Below are 23,675 nucleotides of genomic sequence, written 5' to 3' on the forward strand. Positions count from 1 at the left end.
GGACCCAGATTGTTGGGGGGGGCAAGAGGCTGACTCTGTACACCGCTTAGAGAGGGCTGCAAAATACTGATAAAAATCTAAGTGCTATTGCTAAGTGCTATTTTGCTTATAACAAGTAGACTTGCAACAGTTTGTGCGGTGACCGTTTGAAGTTACAACGGCACTGGGGAAAAAAATGATTTACGACCGTTTTTCACACGGCTGTTGCAGCTTCTCCATGATTGTGAGATCAACAAGAGGCTTGGCAAGGGACTCATATTTATGACGGTTGCAGTGTCCCGGAGTCGTGTGATTATCTTTTGGGACCTTCCGGCCAGCAAAGTCAAAGGACGTGCGTAATGGTGCAACATTCCGATGTACCTTCCAGTCTTTGGGATCCAGAGTTTTTAACATGGGAAACTCTTCTAGCTGTAACTCTTCGTCCCCCGACTCTTCCGAGAGTTCCTTCTCGTCTTCTAATTCTTGGAAAGAGGCCGAAACGTGTATGTTTCTCCTCCTGACGAAGGCTTCGAACCATCTTCCCACGGGCTCCACTCGGCAGAGCACGGAAGCTGGGAACGCAAGCATGGGGACAAAAGTGAAATGGGTGATGCGTCCCCACATGGAGAGGTCCTCTCTATCAGATGTCATTCGTTATAGGGTGCCCTATCATTGAACTGCGACAATTAATAGAGAGAGAGCCAGTCTGGTCTTAGGGGTTAAGGCACCAGGCTAAAAGCTGGGAGGCAGTGAGTTCTAGTTTTGCCTTAGGCGTGAAATCTGGCTGGGTGGCTTGGGCCGTTCACCAGGAGACGGTGAGTTCTAGTCCTGCCTTAGGCATGAAAGCCAGCTGGGTGACATTGGTCCAATCACCAGGAGACTGGGAGTTCTAGTCCTGCCTTAGGCATGAAAGCCAGATGGGTGACTTTGGGACAATCACCAGGAGACTGGGAGTTCTATTCCCACCTTAGGCATGAAAGCCAGCTGGGTGACTTTGGGCCAGTCACCAGGGAGTTCTAGTCCTGCCTTAAGCATGAAAACCAACTTGTTGATTTTGGGACAATCACCAGGAGACTGGGAGTTCTAGTCCTGCCTTAGGCATGAAAGCCAGATGGGTGACTTTGGGACAATCACCAGGAGACTGGGAGTTCTATTCCTACCTTAGGCATGAAAGCTGGCTGGGTGACTTTGGGCCAATAACCAGGAGACAGTGAGTTCTAGTCCTGCCTTAGGCATGAAAGCCGCCTGGGTGACTTTGGGCCAGTACCTCTCTCTTAGCCCATCCCATCTCATAGGATTTCTGTTGTGGGGAAAATAGGGGGAAGAAGCTATGTTCAATGCTACTACCCCTGTCCTACTGTCCCCATTTATTCATATTCATTTCTTTCGTTCATGTCCCTGTTTATATTTATACCTGCTATCTTTTACATGTTTGACAAACTAATAAATACAAATGCAGACATAGATAGACAAATAAATGGGGAGTCTCCTCATATGTACAAAAGCCAACTGGGCAATTTTGGTCTATTCACTTTCTTTCAAACTTAAACTGAGAAGCTGAAAAGCACCCAAGAATAAATTATTGCCAAACCACTTCCCAGAGTGTTGTCAAGAGGATTGTTTATGTAGTTACCAGAGTCAGGATTGAAATAAAGGACACATAAAACAACAACTGAAACTGAGAAAAGCCAATGTAAACCACAAAAATAGCCAGAAAAAGTATATTCTTTTGCAAGTGGAGTCTGTGACCAAGATGTTCAGACCTAGGCTTCCTGTTACAGTAAAAAGCACATGCTTAGTCCCAAAACCCTCTTTTTATTTCAAAGGCTGTGAATTATGTTCATCATAAGTCCCAAATAGTTTTTAAAAGTCCTACAGTAAGCTGCCAAAGTCTTTTGGGATAAGGTTGATAAGCACCCCCCTTTATCTTCCTTGAAACTAGGGAGAAAAAGCATCTCAGGAACTTTTGTCAGCCTGTTGACAAACCTGACTTAATATATACTAGCTGGTAACCTGGTGTAGCCCGGGTATATATTTATCCCAATCCTGTTATTAGAGGGAGCCCCTTGTGGAGTACTGAGAAGCTGTTACCATGACAACACCACTTTGCTTACAGTAGAAGCCATTTTAAGGCACAACAGGCTGTATATTAACAGAACCTGAATCCAAAATGCACACTATCACTGTCAAAAGTACTGTGACTTGACCCTATAGATATAATTCAGTCCTTTTCATTTCAGCGGCCCAGGTGTTCCAGAGTTATGCTGGAACACACACATGGACACCTCCCCCCCCCCCGAAATATATATAACATTTCAGTTAAGCGGGAGAACATGGAACACAACTAATAACTTAGCAGTATTAACTTCTTGTGTGGAAGCTGTAAAGATACCCTTCTTCAAAAGAACAGTGTGTTCTCTTATTACCTAGAGGCACATTCACACTTTGGTCAATCCAGACTGTTGCTCTATGCCTAAAATTAAAGCAAGTGTGAGTTTCTGCTTCTTTCTCTCCATCTCAAGACATTTCAGGGGCCAAACATGACAAACAAACTCCAGGCTCTAGCGCTATCTTTGAGCAACCTGCTGCTTGGAAATGAGGAATCCAAGTCCCCTGAAAAGCTTCAGGTTGTCTGATTCTGACCTCTTTTCATCGAGTGCCAAACACAAAAAGAGAGAAAGGAAGCATCCCCTCCGGACAGGTAAATTATCTTGATGTAAGCCACTCAAGAGTCACTTGAACTGCGAGATGGACGGGCGAATGAATTTGCTAGCTAGATAACTGGATAGATGGATGATATAGATAGATGGGTGATAAATGACAGATGATATAGAGATGATACATGTGATATATATAGAAAGAAATAGATATACAGTTGATATACAGATGAAAGAGATAGATTATATATATATATATATATATATATATATATATATATATATATATATATATATATATATATATATAGAGAGAGAGAGAGAGAGAGAGAGAGAGAGAGGATAAACAGTTGATGATAGATGACAGATTTTGATGGTAGATGGTAGTTTATAGATGACATTTTGATGATAGTAGATAGATAGAGGATAGAGGATTAGAGATAGATGACAGATTGAGATGATAGATTAGATATACAGAGATATTATATCGACAGATGAGAGAGATACAGTAGATGATAATAAATAAATGATAGATACATGATAGAGAGATTGATGTATGATAAAGAGATGAGAGAGATGATATAGTTTATAGATGACATTTTGATGAAAGATAGATGATAAAGTTGGTGATAGATGACAGATGTTGATGATGGATGGAGGATAGATGATTAGAGATGACAGATTGAGATGATAGATGAGATAGTAGATAGATATGATATGTAGACAGATGATAAATAGATGATAATAAATGATAGATAGATACAGAGAAATTGATATATGATAGAGATGATAGATAGATAGATAGATAGATAGATAGATAGATAGATAGATAGATAGATAGACAGACAGATAGACAAATAGACAGACAACATATAAATGTATTAATACCGGTGGGGAAGGGGCTGCTCCCCACCTCCTTCCCAATGGATTTCCTCTTGGTCTCCTATCCCTCTCCAGGCAAGGCCAGCCCAAGACCTCCTCAATCGGAGAGGCCCTGTAATTCAACAGGGTAGAATTCAACAGCAGACAAGGAGAGGAGGAGGAGGGAAGCAGCCCTGGGACCCCCACCCGGAAGACCAAGCGCTGCCCAGAAGCCCCCCGACCCTCGCCCCTCCGCCCCCCCAGAGCCCAGGCTGCACGGACAGCATCCCCGGTCCCAAGCGCGCGTCGCCCCCCCCCACGCCCTCCCCTGCCCGGGTGAGCGACCGGCGGGCGGAGGCGGCACGTACCGGCCGACAAGGCTCTGGTGACGGCGGTGGCCTGTCCTTCGGGCGCTTCGCGAAGCATCTCGACCGGCGGCGTCGGCAACGGCTGGGCTGGCCGGGATCGCTCGGCCCTGCTCACGGGTTGCCAGGTGCCGGCGCGTGGAAGGGCCCGGGCAGTGCTTCCGGGTCGTAAGGTCAGCGCGGCTTTCTCTTCCCTCCCTTCTGAGGGCAGGCGAGGTCGCGGGTGGGCGGGGGAGGTTGATGGAGTGGGGAGGGAGTGATTGCAGGAAAGCGGTCTCTCTCTCTCTCTCTTCTTTCTTTCTTTCTTTCTTTCTTTCTTTCTTTCTTTCTCTCTCTCTCTCTTTCTTTCTTTCTCTCTCTTTCTTTCTTTCTCTTTCTTTCTTTCTCTTTCTTCTTTCTTTCTATATACTCTCTCTCTCTATCTATCTATTCTTTCTATATATTTTTCTTTCTTTTTTCTCTATATATTCTTTTTCTTTTTCTTTCCTTCCCTCCCTCTCTCCCCCCCTCTCTATACACACACACACCTTTCTATTTCTTTCTCTCTATTTTTATTTCTTTCTCTATTTCTTCCTCTATTTTTATTTCCTTCCTTCTTTCCCCCTCGCTATCTTTCTATAGGATCTCTCTCTCTCTACATACATACACAAACGCACACGCACACACACACACACGCACACACATCTTTCTATTTCTTTCTATTTTTATTTCTTTCTCTATTTTTCTTTCTTTCCTTCTTTCCCCCTCTCTCTATCTTTCTATATGATCTCTCTCCCTCCCCCTCTGTGTGTGTGTGTGTGTGTGTGTGTGTATTCTTTCTTTCTATTTCTTTCTATTTCTTTTTCTATTTTTGTTTCCTTCCTTCTTTCCTTCTCTCTCTCTCTCCATATATATATGGAATACTGCATCCAGTTTTGGTCGCCACGATGTAAAAAAGATGTGGAGACTCCAGAAAGAGTGCAGAGAAGAGCAACAAAGATGATGAGGGGACTGCAGGCTAAAACATATGAAAAATGGTTGCAGGAACTGGGTATGTCTAGTTTAATGAAAAGAAGGACTAGGGGAGACATGATAGCAGTCTTCCAGTATCTCAAGGGTTGCCACAAACAAGGAGTCAAGCAATTCTCCAAGGCACCTGAGAGTAGAACAAGGAGCAATGGGTGGAAACTAATTAAGGAGAGAAGCAACTTAGAACTGAGGAGAAATTTCCTGACAGTTAGAACAATGAATCAGTGGAACAGCTTGCCTCCAGAAGTTGTGAATGGAAGTCTTTAAGAAGATGTTGGATAGCCATTTGTCTGAAATGGTATAAGGTTTCCTGCCTAGGCAGGGGGTTGGACTAGAAGACCTCCAAGGTCCCATCCAACTCTGCTATTGTATTGTATTGTATTAAAAGCAAAGCCAACACACACACAGGTAGTCCTTGACTTACAACTGTTCACTTAGTGACCATTCAAAGTTACAACTGCACTGAAAAAAGTTACTTATGACTGTTTTTTACACTTATGACCATTGCAGCATCCCCACGGTCACGATTTACATTCTCATGCTTAACAACCGGTCCATGTTTATGGTAGTTGCAGTATCTGGGAGTCACCTGATCCCCTTAGGTGACCTTCTGACAAGCAACGTCAAAGGGGAAGCCAGACTCACTTCACACCCAGGTTCCTAATTTGACAACTGCAGTGATTCACTTAACGACTGTGGCAAGCACAGTCCTAAAATGGGGCAAAACTCACTTAACAAATGTCTCACTTTGCAACATCAAATGTTGGGCTCACTTGTGGTCTTAAGTCTAGGACTACCTGTATACACTAAAACATATGTGTATGCACGCAACTATATAATTGTGTGCTGTGTATCTAGATACAGGCGGCAGGGTTGGACTAGATGGTCTACAAGGTCCCTTCCAACTCTGTCAATCTGTTATTGGTTACTTTATATAAGCGAGGGAAGCTCTGAAAGGCATTGATGACTTAAAATATGAAAAGGAAAGAGCACATTGAGTTAATAAGATCTCTCTCTGTAGGCACACAACCACACACTCTTTCTTCTTCTTCTTCTTCTTCTTCTTCTTCTTCTTCTTCTTCTTCTTCTTCTTCTTCTTCTTCTTCTTCTTCTTCTTCTCCTCCTCCTCCTCCTCCTCCTCCTCCTCCTCCTCCTCCTCCTCCTCCTCCTCCTCCTTCTATCTTCTATCTTCTATCAAGTTCTATCAAGTTCTATCTATCTTCTTATTAAATAGCATAACTGCCATTTGTCCAGGGAAAGTGGGGGAACGGAGGAGGAGGAGGAGAGGAGGAGGATCATAGAGTAGGTCCGATCTCCATTTGCTTCCCCCGCTCGTTACTTCCGGCGGGACGTTTCCTCCCAGTCGCGGAAGGAAAGAAAGGCGAGGTGCTGCGTAATGCAAGAGCAGGTTCGGGAACATTTGCGCATGTGCATCAGAGCGACCGAGGAATAAACCGGGTTTGGCTATCGGGGTTTGAGCCGGCCGTTGGGAAGCCGCGATGCCGGATTATTTGGGGGCCGATCAGCGCAAAACCAAAGAGGAGGAGAAGGAGGACAAGCCTATCCGTGGTAAAGAGTCTCACCCAGGCGTAACGCGTAACCCGGGCTCCTTTATAAGGCGGCTGCGTTCACACGACTCTATTTTATAACCGGGTCGGGTCCCTAAAGATGCGTGCACGGCAAGCTTGCTTGCTTGGGCTGCTTCACGTGTGGTGGGAAGCCAGTCTGTGATTCGGTTTCTTAGAAAGTGGGTTGAAATAGCCTAAACACGGGTCTGGCGTGTTGTGTGAATGCGGCCAAAGAGGCTGGGTAATGGAAACAAGCGTTTCCATTCATCCAGACGCTTTGGCGGGGCTCCTTCGGATCATGCCAGTCGCCCCAAATGTAAAAGCTGAGATTTGCTAGCTAAGCTGAAAAACGAAAGGCATTTATAGAATTAAATCCGTGTTTACTTTTAACTCTCGTCCTGCAGAGGGAACCGTCAACTCCGTTCAAACCTTGTTGGAGTTGGGGTTGGATGGTAGTTCAAAACTGCATCAGGGGAGAAACAAAGCTAGAGAGAGGTTGGGGCGTACAGCATAATTTTACTGTACTAAAGAAAGGAGAATATTTGTAGCATGGTTGACATGAGGAATCCTTGCTGCTCTCTGAGCTTGGTTGTTTTCCTTCAGACGTTTCATCACCATACTAGGTAACATCATCAGTGCTAGATAGTAGATAGTAGAGATGGATAGGTGATGGATAGATGATACATGGATAGGAGGGTGGATGGATGGATGGATATAGAGGCAATAAAGGAGAATATTTGTAGCTCAGGGTTGACATGGGTCCTTGGTGCTCTTTGCTTGTTTTCTTGCGGGCGTTTCATTATCATACTAAGTAACATCATCAGTGCTAGATAGTAGGTAGGTAGTAGAGATACATGATGGATACATGGATAGGGAGGTGGGTGTATGGATGGATAGATAGATATAGAGGTAATAAAGGAGAATATTGTAGCTCAGGATTGACATAAGGTGTACTTGGTGCTTTCTGAGCTCTTGTTTTCTTGCAGACGTTTCATTACCATACTAGGTAACATCATCAGTGCTAGATAGTAAGTAGATAGTAGAGATTGATAGGTGATGGATAGATGATACATGGATAGGTAGGTAGATGTGGATAGCGAGAGAGAGAGAGGGAGATAAGAGGCAATAAAGGAGAATATTCTTAGCTCAGGGTTGAAATGAAGGGTCCTTGGTGCTCTCTGAGCTTGGTTGTTTTCTTGCAGACATTTCATTACCATACTAGGTAACTGCATCAGTGCTAGATAGCAGATTGTGGAGATAGATAGGTGATGGATAGGTGATACATGGATAGGTAGGTAAGTAGATAGATAAGACAGACAGATAGATATAGAGGCAATAAAAGAGAATATGTGTAGTTCAGGGCAGACAAGAAGAGTCCTTGGTGCTCTTCTGAACTTACTTGTTTTTTTTTGTTGTAGACGTTTCATTACCATACTAGGTAACATCATCAATGCTAGATAGTAGAGAGATATAGGTGGTGGATAGATGATACATGGATAGGTAGGTAGATGATAGATAGACAGACAGATAGACAGACGTAGAGGCAATAAAGGAGAACATTTGTAGGGTTGAAATGAGAGGCTCTCTGAGCTTGCTTCTTTTCTTGCCGACGTTTCATTACCATAGTAGGTAACATAATCAGTGCTGATGATGTTACCTAGTTTGGGTCGTGAAACATCTGTAAGGAAACGAGCAAGCTCAAAGATCACCAAGGACCCTCATAATTTTATTGTCTTATTCCTGGCAAAAGTGAGAAGATCTCAAGATGCTAAAATAATGTAAAAAACCTCTGTTTTGTTTGCCATTAGTAGAGCATATTTATTTATTTTTTAAAATTTCCAGCGGAGGTAGTGGGTCAGTCCTCACTAACTGAGTTTAAATGTTCAATGATTTTTGTTGTTGTTGTTCTTTAAGGTTGTAAGTAAAACGTCATTTCTTTATTTTTCTAAACTCTGTTATGTCTCTCAGCTTTGGATGAAGGTGATATCGCCCTGTTGAAAACCTATGTAAGTACTCCATGTAGCATTTCCAGCATTACTTTAAGAACTGGTCATAATGAAACATTTAGGAAGCATCTGCATTAAACAAATTGATACAGTTTCCAGAGGAATATTCACATTCATATTTTGTAACACTTTTTTTTGGTAACTTTAATTGAGAAAATGCTTTATGACCTTTTAAAGGCCCTATTTTAAGTCTTAAATATGTTTTGGTCCACTTTTTATCTTTAAGTGCATAGAGTATTGTCCTCAGCGTATTTTTTATATACAGACACACACAGAATTGTAGTTAGAAGGGGAAAGAGGAATTTAAAAAGACAGTCTTTTACTAAGAAAAAGTAATTAAATATAGTCCAAAGTTTCTTGTAGTGAGTATCTGGTTGATACATGTATGATCAGAAACATACGTTTGTCAAATATGTTTTCTTTGTTCATTTTCCAACTTCAGAGGTATAGAATATTTTCCTCTGAGTTTTCTTTTATACATACTGTAGACACACAGAGAATTGTAGTTGGAGTCTAGAAGAGGAATCTATATATATAAAAACAAAATACCACTCATGCATCATCACGAAATCTCCAGAACCGTAAGCCTACAAACTTGAAATTTGGTGCATATGTTCCTCTTGGTTTCTAGGTGCTCGCTAAGAAAGGATTTTTCAAAATGACCATCAGATAATTAGTATTTCCTATACAGTAATTAAGATGCTCTGAAGCTAAGGAGTTCTACTCCCCCTTCCCACCTGAAAAGAACTCTGTTCCAACTGCCAGTTACCTCACATTCCGTTACCTCAGTTCAAACTGGCAGACTTCCACTCCTTCACTCAGGAGCGGTCTGGGGCTCCTTACAATACTAAATGTCGGTACCTCAACAAAATGTCTAAGCCTTCCATCTATGGAACTGCTTCCGGACTCAAGGTGGCGGGAGCGATATTCTCTTATCTGTTTCAATCACCGGCCACAACTGAGCCAATGGATTGAACCAGATTTTTCCTGCATTACCTGATCACATAGTTTCGTTGCAAAGCACAGGTATCCAGCTAGTAAAAAAGAAGAGACCGTTAAATATAGATGGTCTTTTACTAAATTCAACATGGTTCAAAGATTCTTGCAGTGAGTTTCTGGATGATGCATGTTCAAAAACATAGACATAACGTTCTGTTTAATCCATGAAATCTAAAATCTTTCCGGATAAATCTGGGATTTACACTCTTTGTCATTTTGCCTAGCAGATCGTGACTACCATAAGACACTGTTTTTCTTTAGAAATGATTCGATTGATTTTAATACCAAAGTCCTGTTCAGGTGCCATAGAAAGGGGTAGAACTCACTATGTCTGCAATTTTTATTTATTTCTTTATTTATGAAATTGATTTGCTACCCATCTCATTTTGAAGCGACTCTGGGTGGCTTCCAGTAGTTTTAGTGAAGGTTGTGTTTACCTTTCTAAGTCTATATGCTTTAGTTTCCTCATGAGCTTTGATCTTTTTGATAATCATCATCTTCGTTTAACAACCCCATAATCCCCTGCAGAGTCTGGGCAACTGAATGGAGCTAGCAGAGTGTTTTAATGGCTGGATGCCCTTCCTGTTGCCAGTGAGGAGTTTTGTTCAACGGATACTTTCTCATTGTGCCCAGAGAGAGAAATATCTGCCTCTATTTAGGATTGAACTCACAGCCTCCTGTTTGTGAGGCGAGAGTTCCACCTCTAGGCCATTGCACCACTCCTTTGAACTTTTTGATAATGCCTGCTGGAAAACGTTACGAAATCATATTCTTACATTCATATTCTAAACAAAGGAGGTCTTAATAAGCATTAAATAAACGGATGGAAGCTGAAACATGCAGCGCCTGCGTTCAGCGCAGGAGGTCTTAGCTTTATTCCTTAATATTTAGGGTCGAAGCTGGGAAAAAGAACCATTTGCAATTGAACGGGGTTAGACGGCGATCAACTTAGTAAAGATAGTCTTAAATCACAGAAATTTGGATAGGTTGTATAAGGTGGTTGTAACACAAATGTCTGTGGAGATTTTTAATCATTCTAGGTCACGGTTGTCCCAAAGGTGTTTTTTTTCCAGTAGCAATTGTTCTAGTTTTTTCTTTGAAGACATTTCTCTTCTCATCCCAGAAGCTTCTTCAGCTCTGACTGGATGGTGAGGAATGGAAGGATTTATACTCCTTGCAGACAGCTGGTCCTTTGCATCCCTTTAGAGGGTCGTTGAGGCCACTTGGAGGTTTGTCTGTCTTCAGGGTCGCCTCAACGACTTCTCCAAAAGGATGCAAATGACCAGCTGTCTGCAGGTAAAAATCCTTCCGTTCCCAGCTATCTAGTCAGAGCTGAAGAAGCTTCTTGGATGAGAAGCGAAACGTCTTCAAAGGAAAAAAAATAAAGAACAGTTGCCACCTTTGTGACCGAAATATTCCTCATTTCCCTCAAACTCCGTAAATCTTTTTTTCAAATTCAGGGCCAGAGCACCTACTCGAGGCAAATCAAACAAGTGGAAGATGACATTCAACAGTTGCTTAAGAAAATTAACGAACTCACAGGTACTTTTTTTTTAAAAAAAAATATTTCTTTTAGTGCTTTTAAGAGCAGTAATCTTATCGGATGCTGGCCTGGGCAGTCGTTCCCGAGTGCTGAATTTCCTAAGGGTTGTTCTGTCGTTTGTGTCAAGTCCCCAGAAAAGCTCACAAGGGGGGAAGGAAGGTTAAAGAGAAAAAACTAAAAACAAATGAAAGTATTTCTTCAACTACCCAGTTCCGCGAACCCACAAATCCCACCCATGGCTGGCCCCGCCCACCCTGCCCTTCCCAGGAGTCTCCACGCGGCCTGTTTGGGATGCCAGGTGCCATATCTTTTGGAGTATAAGGCGCACCGAAGTATAAGGCGCACCAAGATTTTGAAGAGGCAAATTAAAAAAAAACTTCTTTGCACCCTGCAGACCTCCCCAAAACGGCCCGTTTTTTGTGAAAACGGGCCCAGTTTTTGTCAAAAAAAAGGGCATGCATAGTCTTTAGGAGGCTTGTAGAGTGCTCCTGGGGACGGAGGAGGGGAAAAAACTAGCAAAAAACAGTCCATTTTTTGCTCATTTTTGCCTCTCAAGCCCCCAGGAGCACTCTGGAAGTCTCCAAAAGACTATGCACGGCCATTTTTGCAAAGGGGTTGGAGTTTTGGGAGGCCACAAATTCTGTATTCAGTGTATAAGTCGCATCCAGATTTTCACCCTCTTTTTTGAGGGAAAAAGGTGCGTCTTACACTCCGAAAAATACGGGTAAGTATAGGGCCTGCGCGGAAGCTCAGGGAGGGCGGAAAACGTGCCTCCCAGAAGTCCGGAGAGCCTCTGGAGCCTGGGAGAGGCCGTTTTTGCCCTCCTGGAGGCTCGAGAAAAGCCTCCAGAGCCCAGGGAGGGTGAAAACACTGCCTCACCCCACCCCTTGCTATGGTGCAGGAGGCTGACTAGGCCACGTCCACCATGGCCACGCCCACCAAGCCACCGAACAGAGAACCCGTTGCTAAAGTTTTTGAAGCCCACCCCTGCTTAAACGTCTTGGAAATGTTGGCACTGAAAAGAAAAACTCCCAGCAAGAATCTCCATAGAAAATTCCCCACCATCGCTTTTGACCAAGGCTCTCCAAATTTGCCCATTTTAAGGCTTGAGGAATTCTGGGATTTGAAGTCCCCAAGTCTTTTAATGTGGGCAAATTTGGAGACCCCCCTTCTTTTGACCCTACTCTAGCCTTGACTTTAAAACAGCGGTTCTCAAATAGTGGGGCGCGCCCCCCTGGGGGGGCGCGAGGCTCCGTAAAGGGGCGTGAAGGCTCCCTTTCCATCTGGGTGCAACGGCGGCGGCGTGGGCGAGGCATAATATATCCCGCCTGGAAGTGGCAGCACTTCGGACTGTGGATTTTCATTGGAGCCGCAGGCTGGAGCTGTGCAAGAAGCCTGCTCGGGCGGGGGTGGGAGGGAGGGAACTGTCCCAGGCTTCCCTCCCTTCCCCCCCCCCCCCCAGCCCAAGCAGACTTTTTGCACAGCTCCAGCCCGCGGCTCTGATGAGTCTCTGAGCAGTCCCCAGCGCTGCCACTTCAAGCCGGGATATATTCTGCCATGCCCTCGGCGGCGTCTTTATGCAGGTAGCTCGCCTCCCCGCCAGCAGCTCCACCGCCAGGATTCCGTCTGGAAGCGGAAGCGCAACAGCCGCTGTTGGGGAAGGGACAAAGGGGCGGCGGTCGCCCGATCTTGCCACCGCCACCCCTTTGCCCCTGGTAACGGCGACTGTTGTGCTGCTGCTTCCAGCTGGGATGCTGGAGGAGCTGCTGGCAGGGAGGGAGGGAAGAAAGGGAGGAGGGGGTAAGGATAGACAAGCAAGAGGGAAAGAGGAAAGAAGGCAAGCAGGCAGGAAGGAGGCAGAAGGAAGGAGGGAAGAATGGAACTGGAAGAGAGGCAGGGAAGGAGGGAGGGAGAAAGGAAGGATAGGAGGATAGGGAAAGAGGAAAGAAGGCAGGCAGGCAGGGGGAAAGAGGAAGGAGGGAACTGGAAGGGAGGCAGGAAGGAAGGGAAGGAGGAAGGGAGGGTGGAAGGAAGGATAGACAAGCAAGAGGGAAAGAGGAAAGAAGGCAAGCAGGCAGGAAGGAGGCAGAAGGAAGGAGGGAAGAATGGAACTGGAAGGGAGGCAGGGAAGGAGGGAGGGAGAAAGGAAGGATAGGAGGATAGGGAAAGAGGAAAGAAGGCAAGCAGGCAGGGGGAAAGAGGAAGGAGGGAACTGGAAGGGAGGCAGGAAGGAAGGGAAGGAGGAAGGGAGGGTGGAAGGAAGGAAGGATAGACAAGCAAGAGGGAAAGAGGAAAGAAGGCAAGCAGGCAGGAAGGAGGCAGAAGGAAGGAGGGAAGAATGGAACTGGAAGGGAGGCAGGGAAGGAGGGAGGGAGAAAGGAAGGATAGGGAAAGAGGAAAGAAGGCAGGCAGGCAGGGGGAAAGAGGAAGGAGGGAACTGGAAGGGAGGCAGGAAGGAAGGGAAGGAGGAAGGGAGGGTGGAAGGAAGGATAGACAAGTAAGAGGGAAAGAGGAAAGAAAGCATGTGACTACGGTGGGAGACGAGGAAAGACCGGTGTGCTATGTTATGCAGAGGTGTACTTATAACAATTTTATAGACAAATTATACTATTTACAGTCGCGCGGGGGGGGGGGGAGGCGTGAAATGTTTTCTTCTTCCTAGGGGGGGCATGACAGAAAATAATTGAGAAGCACTGCTTTAAAAGAAGATTTATTTCTGTCCCGTTTGAGTTGACTTGCAAGTTGTAAATTTGCTGCAGTAAGCTAATGCTTGAATATATATTGTGTTGGTTTATATGGCAAAATGGCTCCTTGTTTTTTTTCCCCCTTGTAGGCATTAAAGAATCAGATACTGGCCTGGCACCACCTGCCCTGTGGGATTTAGCTGCTGATAAACAAACTCTTCAAAGCGAGCAGCCGCTACAGGTGGCCAGGTATATCATAACCATAATAAATAACAACTTTTTAATTCAGTCAGTGATTTAGCCAAGCTCTTATCAAAAGGAAGAGCGTTCAATCCTTTGTGTATAACCCTTCTTGTTGAAGAGTGAAATTATCTTAAGTCATCATCTCCTTTTAATGACCCCCATAAGCCCTTGTGGGTGGAGTCTGGGCAACTGAATGGAGCTGAGTGTTTATTGGCCAGATGCCCTTCCTGTCACCGATGCGGAGTTTTGTTCAGCAGATATATTCCCTTATTCTCAGCTTTGTTCAGAACAGCTTACTGTCAAGACTGACTCGTATTTTCACCTACATTTTTGCTTCGCTCGCAATTTAACAATAACGTGTGTGTGTGTGTGTATTGGGAGGGTGGGAGAATGGTATCCAAGCATCCGTCGGCTTCCATGAGACATTGCCAGCATCTCAAGGACCCACCGAGTAGCTGTCCCAGCATGGCTGGCTGTTTCACATAACAAAATGAACAGAAGTGATTGGTGGACTTCATGGACTGTAAGTGGCCCGTAGAGAAAACGGGGAATTAACTATGCTTGCTTTTGCACGGGAAACGCAGAGCTGGTTTTGCTTCTTCTGTGCCAATGTGGTTTATTCAGTAAAGTTTTATACTCTTGGTAAAAAATAATGTCCCAGGAGTTTCTTTTTCTGGATTCACCAACTGGACAGTAGACACTTATTCCTGTGACGATAGCTTTAATACTGTCAAACATATACTTATCCCCAGGTCCTTAGAAAGGACTTGATAGGTGCTCAAAAATGCCGAATCCAGTCTGAACACCTGGCTGACCAATGCAACGAACCATTTGAAGAAGAATAAAAACTTGGCTGAATGCTAGCAGGTTGAACCGGATTTGTTTTACCGACTCCTTTCCTCTTTGGATTAGGTGTACAAAGATAATCAACGCGGATTCGGAGGACCCCAAGTATATTATCAATGTTAAACAATTTGCCAAGTTTGTGGTGGATCTCAGTGACCAAGTGGCCCCCACCGACATTGAAGAAGGAATGAGAGTTGGGTGAGTTGACTTTACTCTCCCTGGGGTTGAACTAGTTACCGTCTCCCTCTGTTTTCTTACGCTCGTTGAGGTGCAAAATGCAACCCAGCTTTATAATTATTGAAACATTTAGCTGGAAGTGGCAGTCATTTCTGTAAGCATCGTATAGATCCAAGATGGCGAACCTATGGCACGCATGCCATAGTGGCACGCAAAGCCATCTCTCCTGGCATGCGAGCCATCGCCCATTGCTGTTCTGGGTTCCGGTGTGCTGGCTAGCTGGTCTTCATATGCGCGAGAGTTCCGGAAACTGGAAGAGCAGCTGCCCAGTGCGCATGCGTGCGCCAGGAAGATGATCTTCCGGTTTCTGGCACACGCATGGGTTCCGACCAATTGGTCTTTTTGTTGGGGGTGTTACTTGGAACCTGGACAGATGGTTTGCCATGCAGTTAGTTATGTTCTGTTAGTATGTCAATATTCTGCATGCCGTCGTTTTCTTAACATGCCAGAGGGATGTTTTGAGCTTTAAAAAAGACATATTCAAAACAAAAGTTTTTTTTTTCCATTTCTTTATGCAGCGTGGACAGAAACAAATATCAGATCCACATCCCCCTACCTCCAAAGATCGACCCAACGGTCACTATGATGCAGGTGAAGACACCTCTTGATTCTTCTTGGTTTCTCGACAACTTTTCCCATCGGTGGTTTTTCACCCGGAAGAATCTGCGAGATTTCCGACTGCCTGACGGACCTCTGCTTTCTCACGCAGGTGGAGGAAAAACCGGATGTCACGTACAGCGACGTGGGAGGATGCAAAGAGCAGATCGAGAAGCTGAGAGAGGTGGTGGAGACCCCCTTGCTTCACGTGAGGATGAAACTTTTTCGTTCAATTTTAAATTGGACTACGCAATAAACTCGGCTTCGGCCAGCAGAAAGGCGTAAATTGTGGATGCTCCTTCTGCATCTTGTTTATTGGGCATCTTTAGAAGGCCCAGCGGCTTGTTCCTCTCCAGTGGTGGTATTCAGGCGGTTCGGACCGGTTCAAGTGAACTGGTAGTGACGACCTGTGGGTGGACCTGCCCTGGGCCCGCCCCGGCTCTGTGCCATCCTATTTAACTACGTTTTCTCTAAGCTGTGCGCATGTGTGCAAGCCACACGTGCGAGCAAAGCACATGCACGGAAGGGCGCGCACATGTGCAGAAGGCGTGCGAGAGAAGCAAACATGCCCGTACGCTCACATTTTCGGTGCACAATGAACTGGCGGTAAAATTGTGTGAAACCTACCTCTGTCCCTCTCCTAAACAAAACAGGTTTAGATGCCAAAGTTGGTGGCTGGCTACTAATGTTGGTTTGCAAGGAGAAAGAAGCCCAAAGTCACTGCCAACCATCTTTCTTTATTTCTAGGCATTTTTTAATTGAGTTATAAAGTAATGTGAAATACAAAGTACAAAGTAAATAGGAAAGCAGTGGGGAGGGAAAAGGGAAAGAGAGGTGAGGAAAGAGAAGGGGGAAAAAAAGAAAAAGTAGCATTGACTTCCGACTTGTTAAGGAAATCACTCCCGTTGTTAAGCAGATCAGACTTCCCCCATTAAATTGGCTTGTCGGAAGATTACAAATTGTGATCACATGAACTCCAGGACAGTCATAAATACATGCCAGTTGCCAAGCACCCAAATTTTGATTATGTGACCATGGGGGGGGGGGGGGATCGTACAACAGTCAGAAGTGTGAACAGTGGTCATAAGTCATTTTTCCCCCATGCCGTTGTAACTTTGAACGGTCACTAAACAAATGGTTGTGAGTTAAGGACTACCTGTAGGTAAGATTTTTGCCAACTCAGTTGGTTATTCCATTTCTTTAAAGACGGAATAGGGTTTGTGATCATTGATAGCATTTCAGTTAATAACCTTACGGCAGTTTTTGGCTCCTCCTGGCAAGCTCTCTGCTCCGGTGTATTGGATGGTAGAAGTCGGTGATGGAATCGTGGCCATTCTAGAGATTTTAATCCCGATTCTTTGGCGTTTTTTTTTCTCTTTCTCTTTCTCCCCCTACGATTACAGCCAGAACGATTTGTCAATCTTGGGATTGAACCTCCCAAAGGCGTCCTTCTCTTTGGCCCACCTGGGACAGGCAAAACTCTCTGTGCTCGAGCTGTCGCTAACAGGACGGATGCTTGCTTCATCCGCGTGATTGGGTCTGAGCTGGTGCAGAAATACGTGGGAGAGGTAATGGAGAACACCAAAGGAACACCTTGCAAGCTGGATTCTGTTGTATTTAATGCTTGGCTATGTTCTGTCCTTGGCCTCACCAAATCACGAAGCAGACTCCTTGTCCTGACAAAACGCCCTTTTTTATTAAGCTAATGTGAATTCCTCTCATTCACATCCAGCAAGTCTTTCAAGGGTAGATTTATAACCACAGACCTTATCAGGCTTGGAGAGCTGCCAGGCCGATATCTTCCAAACGCCACGCTGTGCCAGAAAATACTTAGCAAGGAGTCCCGGAGAGTCACGAACAAATCTTCACACTAATTATTAATTTAATTTAATTTTATTAAATTTATAGACCGCCCCCCTCCCCAAAGGGACTTGGGGCGGTGTACAGACCACAGTAAAAACAATATACAAAAATTAAATATTTTTAGAGACCCATAAAAACAGATTAAATAATAGGCTGTACAGTATAGTTAAAAATTAAAACAACCTAAAAAAACCTACCCCTAAAAATTTAAAATACAGGCTAGAGGGACACAAAACTACAGTTAGGCCAGGCCAGCTAAGTTGAACAGGTGGGTCTTGAGTTTCTTACGGAAGGAGCGGAGATTGGTAATTATTCTAATATCGGGGGGAGGTCATTCCAGAGGGTCGGGCCCATCACAGAGAAGGCCCTGCTCCTGGGCATCGCCCACTGGCACTGCCTAGTGGACGGCACCCGGAGGAGTCCCTCTCTGTGAGAGCGAATCGGTCGCAGGGATGTATGGGGCAGGATGCGATCCTGCAAACTAATTGTCTTCTGCAAACTCCCTTTCCCCCTTTCGTTCCTCTTAATTCCCTATGGGAGGGGTCATTCACCGTCCACCTGTGCCTTTACTCCCGAGTCAGCCCTTGTTCCTTAGCAGTTCCCTTCTCCTGGCAGCTCTGCACATGCGCACATTGGGAACAGGCTCCAGCTGTTCTTCTGCCCCATTGATCTCCGACTCCGAAGGCAGCTGATAACTGTTGGACGGCCCTGGCCCCGTCTCTGCCTCTGATGCAGAGCACCCATCAAAGGCTTCCCCAGCCTCCAAGACTGGCCCATGTTCCTCCCCAACCTCCTCACTGTCCGAGTCTGCCACCAGCTCTGCTGGCAGGCCACAACGGGCTACTCTCTCAATCAGCGTTTCTCAAACCTTGCCTGTTTGGTGGACTTCAACTCCCAGGAATCCCATGCTGTCTGGAGGAATTCTGGGAGTTGAAGTCCACCCATCTTCAAGCAACTAAGATTGAGAAACACTGCTCGAGATCATCTACATCTTTCTGTTTTCTCACTGGTGCAGAATGTTACAGGTTCTCTATTTATAGAATGTGATTTTGTTTCGATGGATTTTCCCTCCCCCTTGTCTGCTCTGCTGTATGACTGAATGACGAGTGCTGGAACTTCATGACAATGATCGTTTTTGAACACCTGTACTCAAAACCGTATTTATTAAGTACATGAAAATTCCAACCTGTGGGATGCCTTGCCTTCAGAAGTCATGGGTGGTCCATCACTGGAGGTGTTTAAGAAGAGTCTGCGGAAAGCTATTTGTCTGGAATGGTATGGGGTTTCCTGCTTGAATAGGGCATTGGACTAGAAGACCTCCAAGGTCCCTTCCATCTCTGATGATCGTGATCTTCATGTTGGATGTGGGGATTCTGCAACAAGTGCAACTTTGTTTGGAAATGATCTCAAGCAATTCTGTTGGTTCAAGAAAAATAATGCGGGATCCATTTTTTGAAATTGTAAGTGGCATATACACATATATACACACACACATATTCACGTTTTCCTCCTTTCTGGTTTTATAGGGTGCTCGAATGGTTCGGGAGCTGTTTGAAATGGCAAGGACTAAAAAAGCTTGCCTCATCTTCTTCGATGAAATTGATGCTATTGGAGGTTGGTGTTGACATATATTTCTTCAGTTCTTCATACAACATTTTCTGGGAGATGACCAGGATGAGCCCAAGAGAGGGGTTGGAGGAATCATAAGTCATGAGTCCCTGCACACCCACAAGAGATCTCAGTCCAATGCCTCTCTTATCTCCCGCTCTTTTTTCCCTTAATAGTTGCTTGGCCACATTCTTGTAGAGAACTTAAGCTTGCAATAAATCTTCATGCTTATTTGAATTTCTTGAATCTCCTAGACACATTGTGATTCTTCTTTGTTTTTAATGATGTAAATAAAACTCTGCTTCTGTCTATGGAGATTCTCAGTCATCCATGTCATGGTTGTCCCAAAGGTGCTTTTTTAAGAGGCAACTGGACTTTTCTGGTTTTTCTTTGGAGACATTTTGCTTCTCATCCAAGAAGCTTCTTCAGCTCTGACTGGATGGTGGGGAATGGAAGAATTTACATGTCTTGCAGCTGGTCATTTGCATTTTTTGGAGAGTCGTTGATGCGACCCTGAGGACACAGATAAACCTCCAAGTGGCTTCAATGACTCTCTAAAAAGAATGCAAATGACCAGACTATAAATCCTTCCATTCCCCACCCTCCAGTCAGATGAGAAGTGAAACGTCTTCGAAGAAAAACAGGAAAGTCCAGTTGCCTCTTAAAAAAGCATCTTTGGGGGAAGTGTTGCTTCCTTTCCCCTTCTCTTTCTCTGGATAGTTACCCCTTGGTCTGATTTTAAAAATAACCTCTCCCCCAGATCCAGGCACTGTTCACTTGCTTCGCTCTAGCACCAGTCTCAGATGGTCATCGGTTGTCCCAGCTTTGTGGCAGCCATCTTTAGCTTTGGCTGCCTCCTCTTCTGGTGGTTGAGAGGGAAAGTGAACCAGGGGATTACAGGAGAGCTGCGACTCTCCTTGACAAAGAGGGGCAGGTTGCCCCTCTTTGCTTCACCACCCCTATAGGGTGGCTTTGGCCCCTCACGGAGCCCACAAAAAGGAAAATTCAGCACAGGGAATGGAGCCCCGTTCTCCTGTGTCTGAAAGGTGCCGCGACATCAACTGGAAGTTGCTCTGATTAAAATAACCAGCACCAGCAATCGGTGTCGACAGTGCGGGATCAAAATCTTGCCTGGATTTTAGTTCACCTCTTCAATCAGGATATTGTTCCAAAGTGCTTGTTTTTAATTTTTAGGCGCTCGCTTCGATGATGGGGCCGGAGGAGACAATGAAGTCCAGCGCACAATGCTGGAATTGATCAACCAACTCGATGGCTTTGATCCGAGAGGGAATATCAAAGTGCTGATGGCAACCAACAGGCCGGATACCCTCGATCCAGCATTGATGAGGCCTGGAAGATTAGATAGGAAGATTGAATTTAGCCTACCGGATTTGGAGGTTTAGAATGCTTTAATTCTTAAATAATAATGACGGTGATGACAATGATGAATGGTATATCAATACAGGTAGTCCTCAACATACGACCCCAATTGAGTCCAAAATTGATGTTGCTAAGTGAGATGTTTGTTGAGTTTTGCTCCATTTGACGACAGTTCTTGCCACCTTTGTTACATGTGAACAACTTGTCAGGCATCCAAATATAAATCTCTCCGTGGGGGTGGCAGTCATAAGTGTGAAAAACAGTTTATTTTGTAACTTTGGTCACTAAATGAACTGTTGGAAGTCGAGCACTACCTGTATATTTATTGGAACGGAGTGACTTTGGGTGAAAAAAGACTTCATATTAACATCTCTGAGCTGTGTACCTCGTAAAAAGTGCAAACCGGACCAAATGTTTTTGTAGCAAGTTAGCATTTTTTTTCGCATTCGAAGGACAAATTTCCTCAGATGAATGGCGGACATTCCATGCTTAGGTGTGAGTACTTTTGAGCTTGTCTTTCTCTCTCCCTCCGTCTTAAGAATCTCGCACAAGTCTGAGATAATAAGAGTAGAACGTGCCATTGGTTATTTATTGATATCTGCCTTTATTATTACAAGTAGTCCTCGATTTATGACTGCAATTCAGCCCCAAAATTTTATAGCTAAGAGAGACATTTGTTACGTAAATTTTGCCCCATTGTATGACTTTTCTTACCAATGTTGTTAAGTGAATCACAGCAGTTGTTAAGTTAGTAACCCGGTTGTTAAGTGAATCTGGCTTCCCCTTGATGTTGCTCGTCAGAAGGCCGCAAAAGCTGATCACGTGACCCCCGGGGGTACCGCAAATGTCATCAATATGAACCAGTTGCCAATCCTCCGAATTTCGATCCCGTGACCATGGGGATGCTACAACGGTCATAAGTGTGAAAAACGGCACTTTTTTCAGTGCCGCTGTAACAACGGTCACTAAATGGAACTGCCCTAAGTCGAGGACTACCTTTATTCCTTATAATTCAAGATGGTAAACATTTCCAATAATCCCCATGCTCTTATTTTCCCCACAATAACTCTTGAGGTAGGTTGGTGCTGAGACAGAATGACAGGCCCAACGTCACCCAATTGGCTTCATGGCTGAGGCAGGACTTGAACTCACAGCCTCCCACTTTCTAGCCTGGTGCTTTGACCAAACTGGTTCTCACATAGTTGTTCCACATACCCCCACCCCCATCTGATCTGTTTTCCATTCTTCACTTGCACACAATCATCTGTGTCATCATTTAACAACCCTATAATCCCTTGTGGGGTGGAGTCTGGGCAACTGAATGGAGCTAGCAGAGTGTTTACTGGCCGGATGCCCTTCGTGTCACCAATACGGAGTTTTGTTCAGCAGATATAGTCTCATTGTGCCCAGAAGGAGAAACATCTGCCTGTACCTAGGATCGAACTCACAGCCTCCCGATTGTGAGGCGAGAGCTCCCCCTCTAGGCCACCGCACTACTCATCCTCACTTGTACACAACGGCATGCTCAAAACCCCTCTGTCTTGCCTTTCTTGGGAAGAGCAGGGCAAGTTGTCTTGATCTGAGCCAGGAGAACCTGCCTTTAATGGAGCTCAACATTTGCTAAACCCCTTTGCATTTATTTATTTATTTATTTATTTGAACTTGTTAGTTCAGCTATGCTTCTCATAACCAAATCCTGGTTCTTTTTTCTTTTCTTTCTTTCTCTTTTTTCTTTAGGGAAGAACTCATATATTCAAAATCCATGCCCGTTCCATGAGCGTTGAAAGAGACATAAGGTTCGAATTGCTGGCTCGGCTGTGTCCCAATAGCACTGGTAAGTTAAAATATTAGCTATAGCACTCAAGACTTATATACCGCTTCATAGTGCTTTACAGCAAGGATCCCCAATCCCCGGTCAGTGGAACAGCACCGGTCCATGACATGCCAGCAACAGGGCTGCCCGTGGGATGCAGGCAGCAGCCAAAGCCCCCACCCCCCTCCCAGAAAAACCTGTCTCCACGGAACAGGTCCCCCAAAAGTTGGGGGCTCTGCTTTACAGCCCTCTCTAAGCGGTTTACAGAGTCAACTTGTTGCCCCCAACAATCTGGGTTCTCATTTTACCGTCCTGGGAAGGATGGAAGGCTGAGTCAACCTTCAACCGATCAGGATCGAACTGCATGGGCAGTTTGCCCGCAATACTGCATGCTAACCACTGCGCCACCATGGCTCTTTCCTATCATTATAGTTTTTGTCGGTTGCGCTCTCGCGTGCTTTGTTATTACGCTTCAGGTTGTTTTTAAATCCCATTTTTAAATTCCCCCCCACCCCCCAGGTGCCGAAATCCGCAGTGTCTGTACGGAGGCAGGTATGTTCGCTATCCGAGCGAGGCGGAAAATTGCCACCGAGAAGGACTTCCTGGATGCGGTGAACAAAGTCATCAAGTCCTACGCCAAATTCAGCGCGACCCCTCGATACATGACCTACAACTAAGCTTGGATCTTTCGGATAAGCCTCAAGAAGACGAGTTTGTTTCTGCGGAGTATCGTGTTGTAGCTGGACCTAGTAGAAGATTTTAAAAAATGACATTCCAACTTACGTGGTTGTCTTTATTAGTGTAAACATTTAGCTTTATTGTGATATTCAATAAAGAGATCCAAGTCCCGGCTTTTAATGCTTCTTGTTTAATTTACTTTCTAAATTGCGCCACAGTGGCGCAGTGGTTAGAGTGCAGTACTGCAGGCTACTTCTGCTGACTGCTTGCAATTTGGCAGCTCAAATCTCACCAGGCTCAAGGTTGACTCAGCCTTCCATCCTTCCAAGGTGGGTAAAATGAGGAGCCAAATTGTTGGGGGCAATATGCTGACTCTATAAACCACTTACAGAGGGCGGTAAAGCGGTAATAAGTGCTATTGCTATCTTAACAGTGATGGCACAGTGATTAGAATGCAGTATTGCAGGCAAACTCTGCCCAGTCAGGAGTTCAATTCTGACTAGCTTGAGGTTGACTTAGTGTTCTATCTTTCCAAGGTCAATAAAATGGGGACCCAGATTTCTGGGAGCAATATTCTGATTATAAACTACCCAGAGGGCTGTAAAGCACCATGCAGCCGTATACAAGTCTAACTGCTATTGCTAGTGAGCCACAGTGGCGCAGTGGTTAGTGCAAGTACTGCAGGCTACTTCTGCTGGCTGCTGACTGCTGACTGCTTGCAATTTGGCAGTTCAAATCTC

At 45.0% G+C, this 23,675-nt stretch overlaps 2 protein-coding genes across 3 annotated transcripts in view; one reads left to right on the top strand and one right to left on the bottom strand.

Annotated features, from left to right (window-relative positions):
• Positions 1–4,041, bottom strand: part of DNAJC2 (DnaJ heat shock protein family (Hsp40) member C2) — a 31,566-nt gene extending 27,525 nt beyond the window's left edge. The window contains exons 1-2 of one of the 2 annotated variants that reach the window (XR_014175724.1): positions 3,866–4,041; positions 361–551 (exon numbers count right to left, since the gene is read on the bottom strand). Coding sequence is in view for 1 of the 2 variants with exons in the window: in XM_081957359.1 (XP_081813485.1) it covers positions 361–551; positions 3,866–3,923 (249 nt within the window). In the remaining variant the exon portion in view is untranslated. The remainder of the gene's footprint in view (positions 1–360; positions 552–3,865) is intronic. The other variant, XM_081957359.1, reaches the window with a different exon arrangement.
• Positions 4,042–6,222: 2,181 nt separating this feature from the next.
• PSMC2 (proteasome 26S subunit, ATPase 2) lies at positions 6,223–23,109 on the top strand. The gene is made up of 12 exons (XM_081958419.1): positions 6,223–6,439; positions 8,407–8,444; positions 10,904–10,985; positions 13,820–13,919; positions 14,826–14,957; positions 15,515–15,587; positions 15,706–15,801; positions 16,997–17,161; positions 18,983–19,070; positions 20,259–20,461; positions 22,182–22,278; positions 22,777–23,109. The coding sequence occupies exons 1-12, from the start codon at positions 6,370–6,372 to the stop codon at positions 22,932–22,934; spliced, it is 1,302 nt and encodes a 433-aa protein (XP_081814545.1). The 5' UTR covers positions 6,223–6,369; the 3' UTR covers positions 22,935–23,109.
• The last annotated feature ends 566 nt before the right edge of the window (positions 23,110–23,675 follow it).

This window comes from Natrix helvetica (genome assembly GCF_964273705.1).
Source record: "Natrix helvetica genome assembly, chromosome: 6".
Lineage (NCBI taxonomy): Eukaryota > Metazoa > Chordata > Lepidosauria > Squamata > Natricidae > Natrix > Natrix helvetica.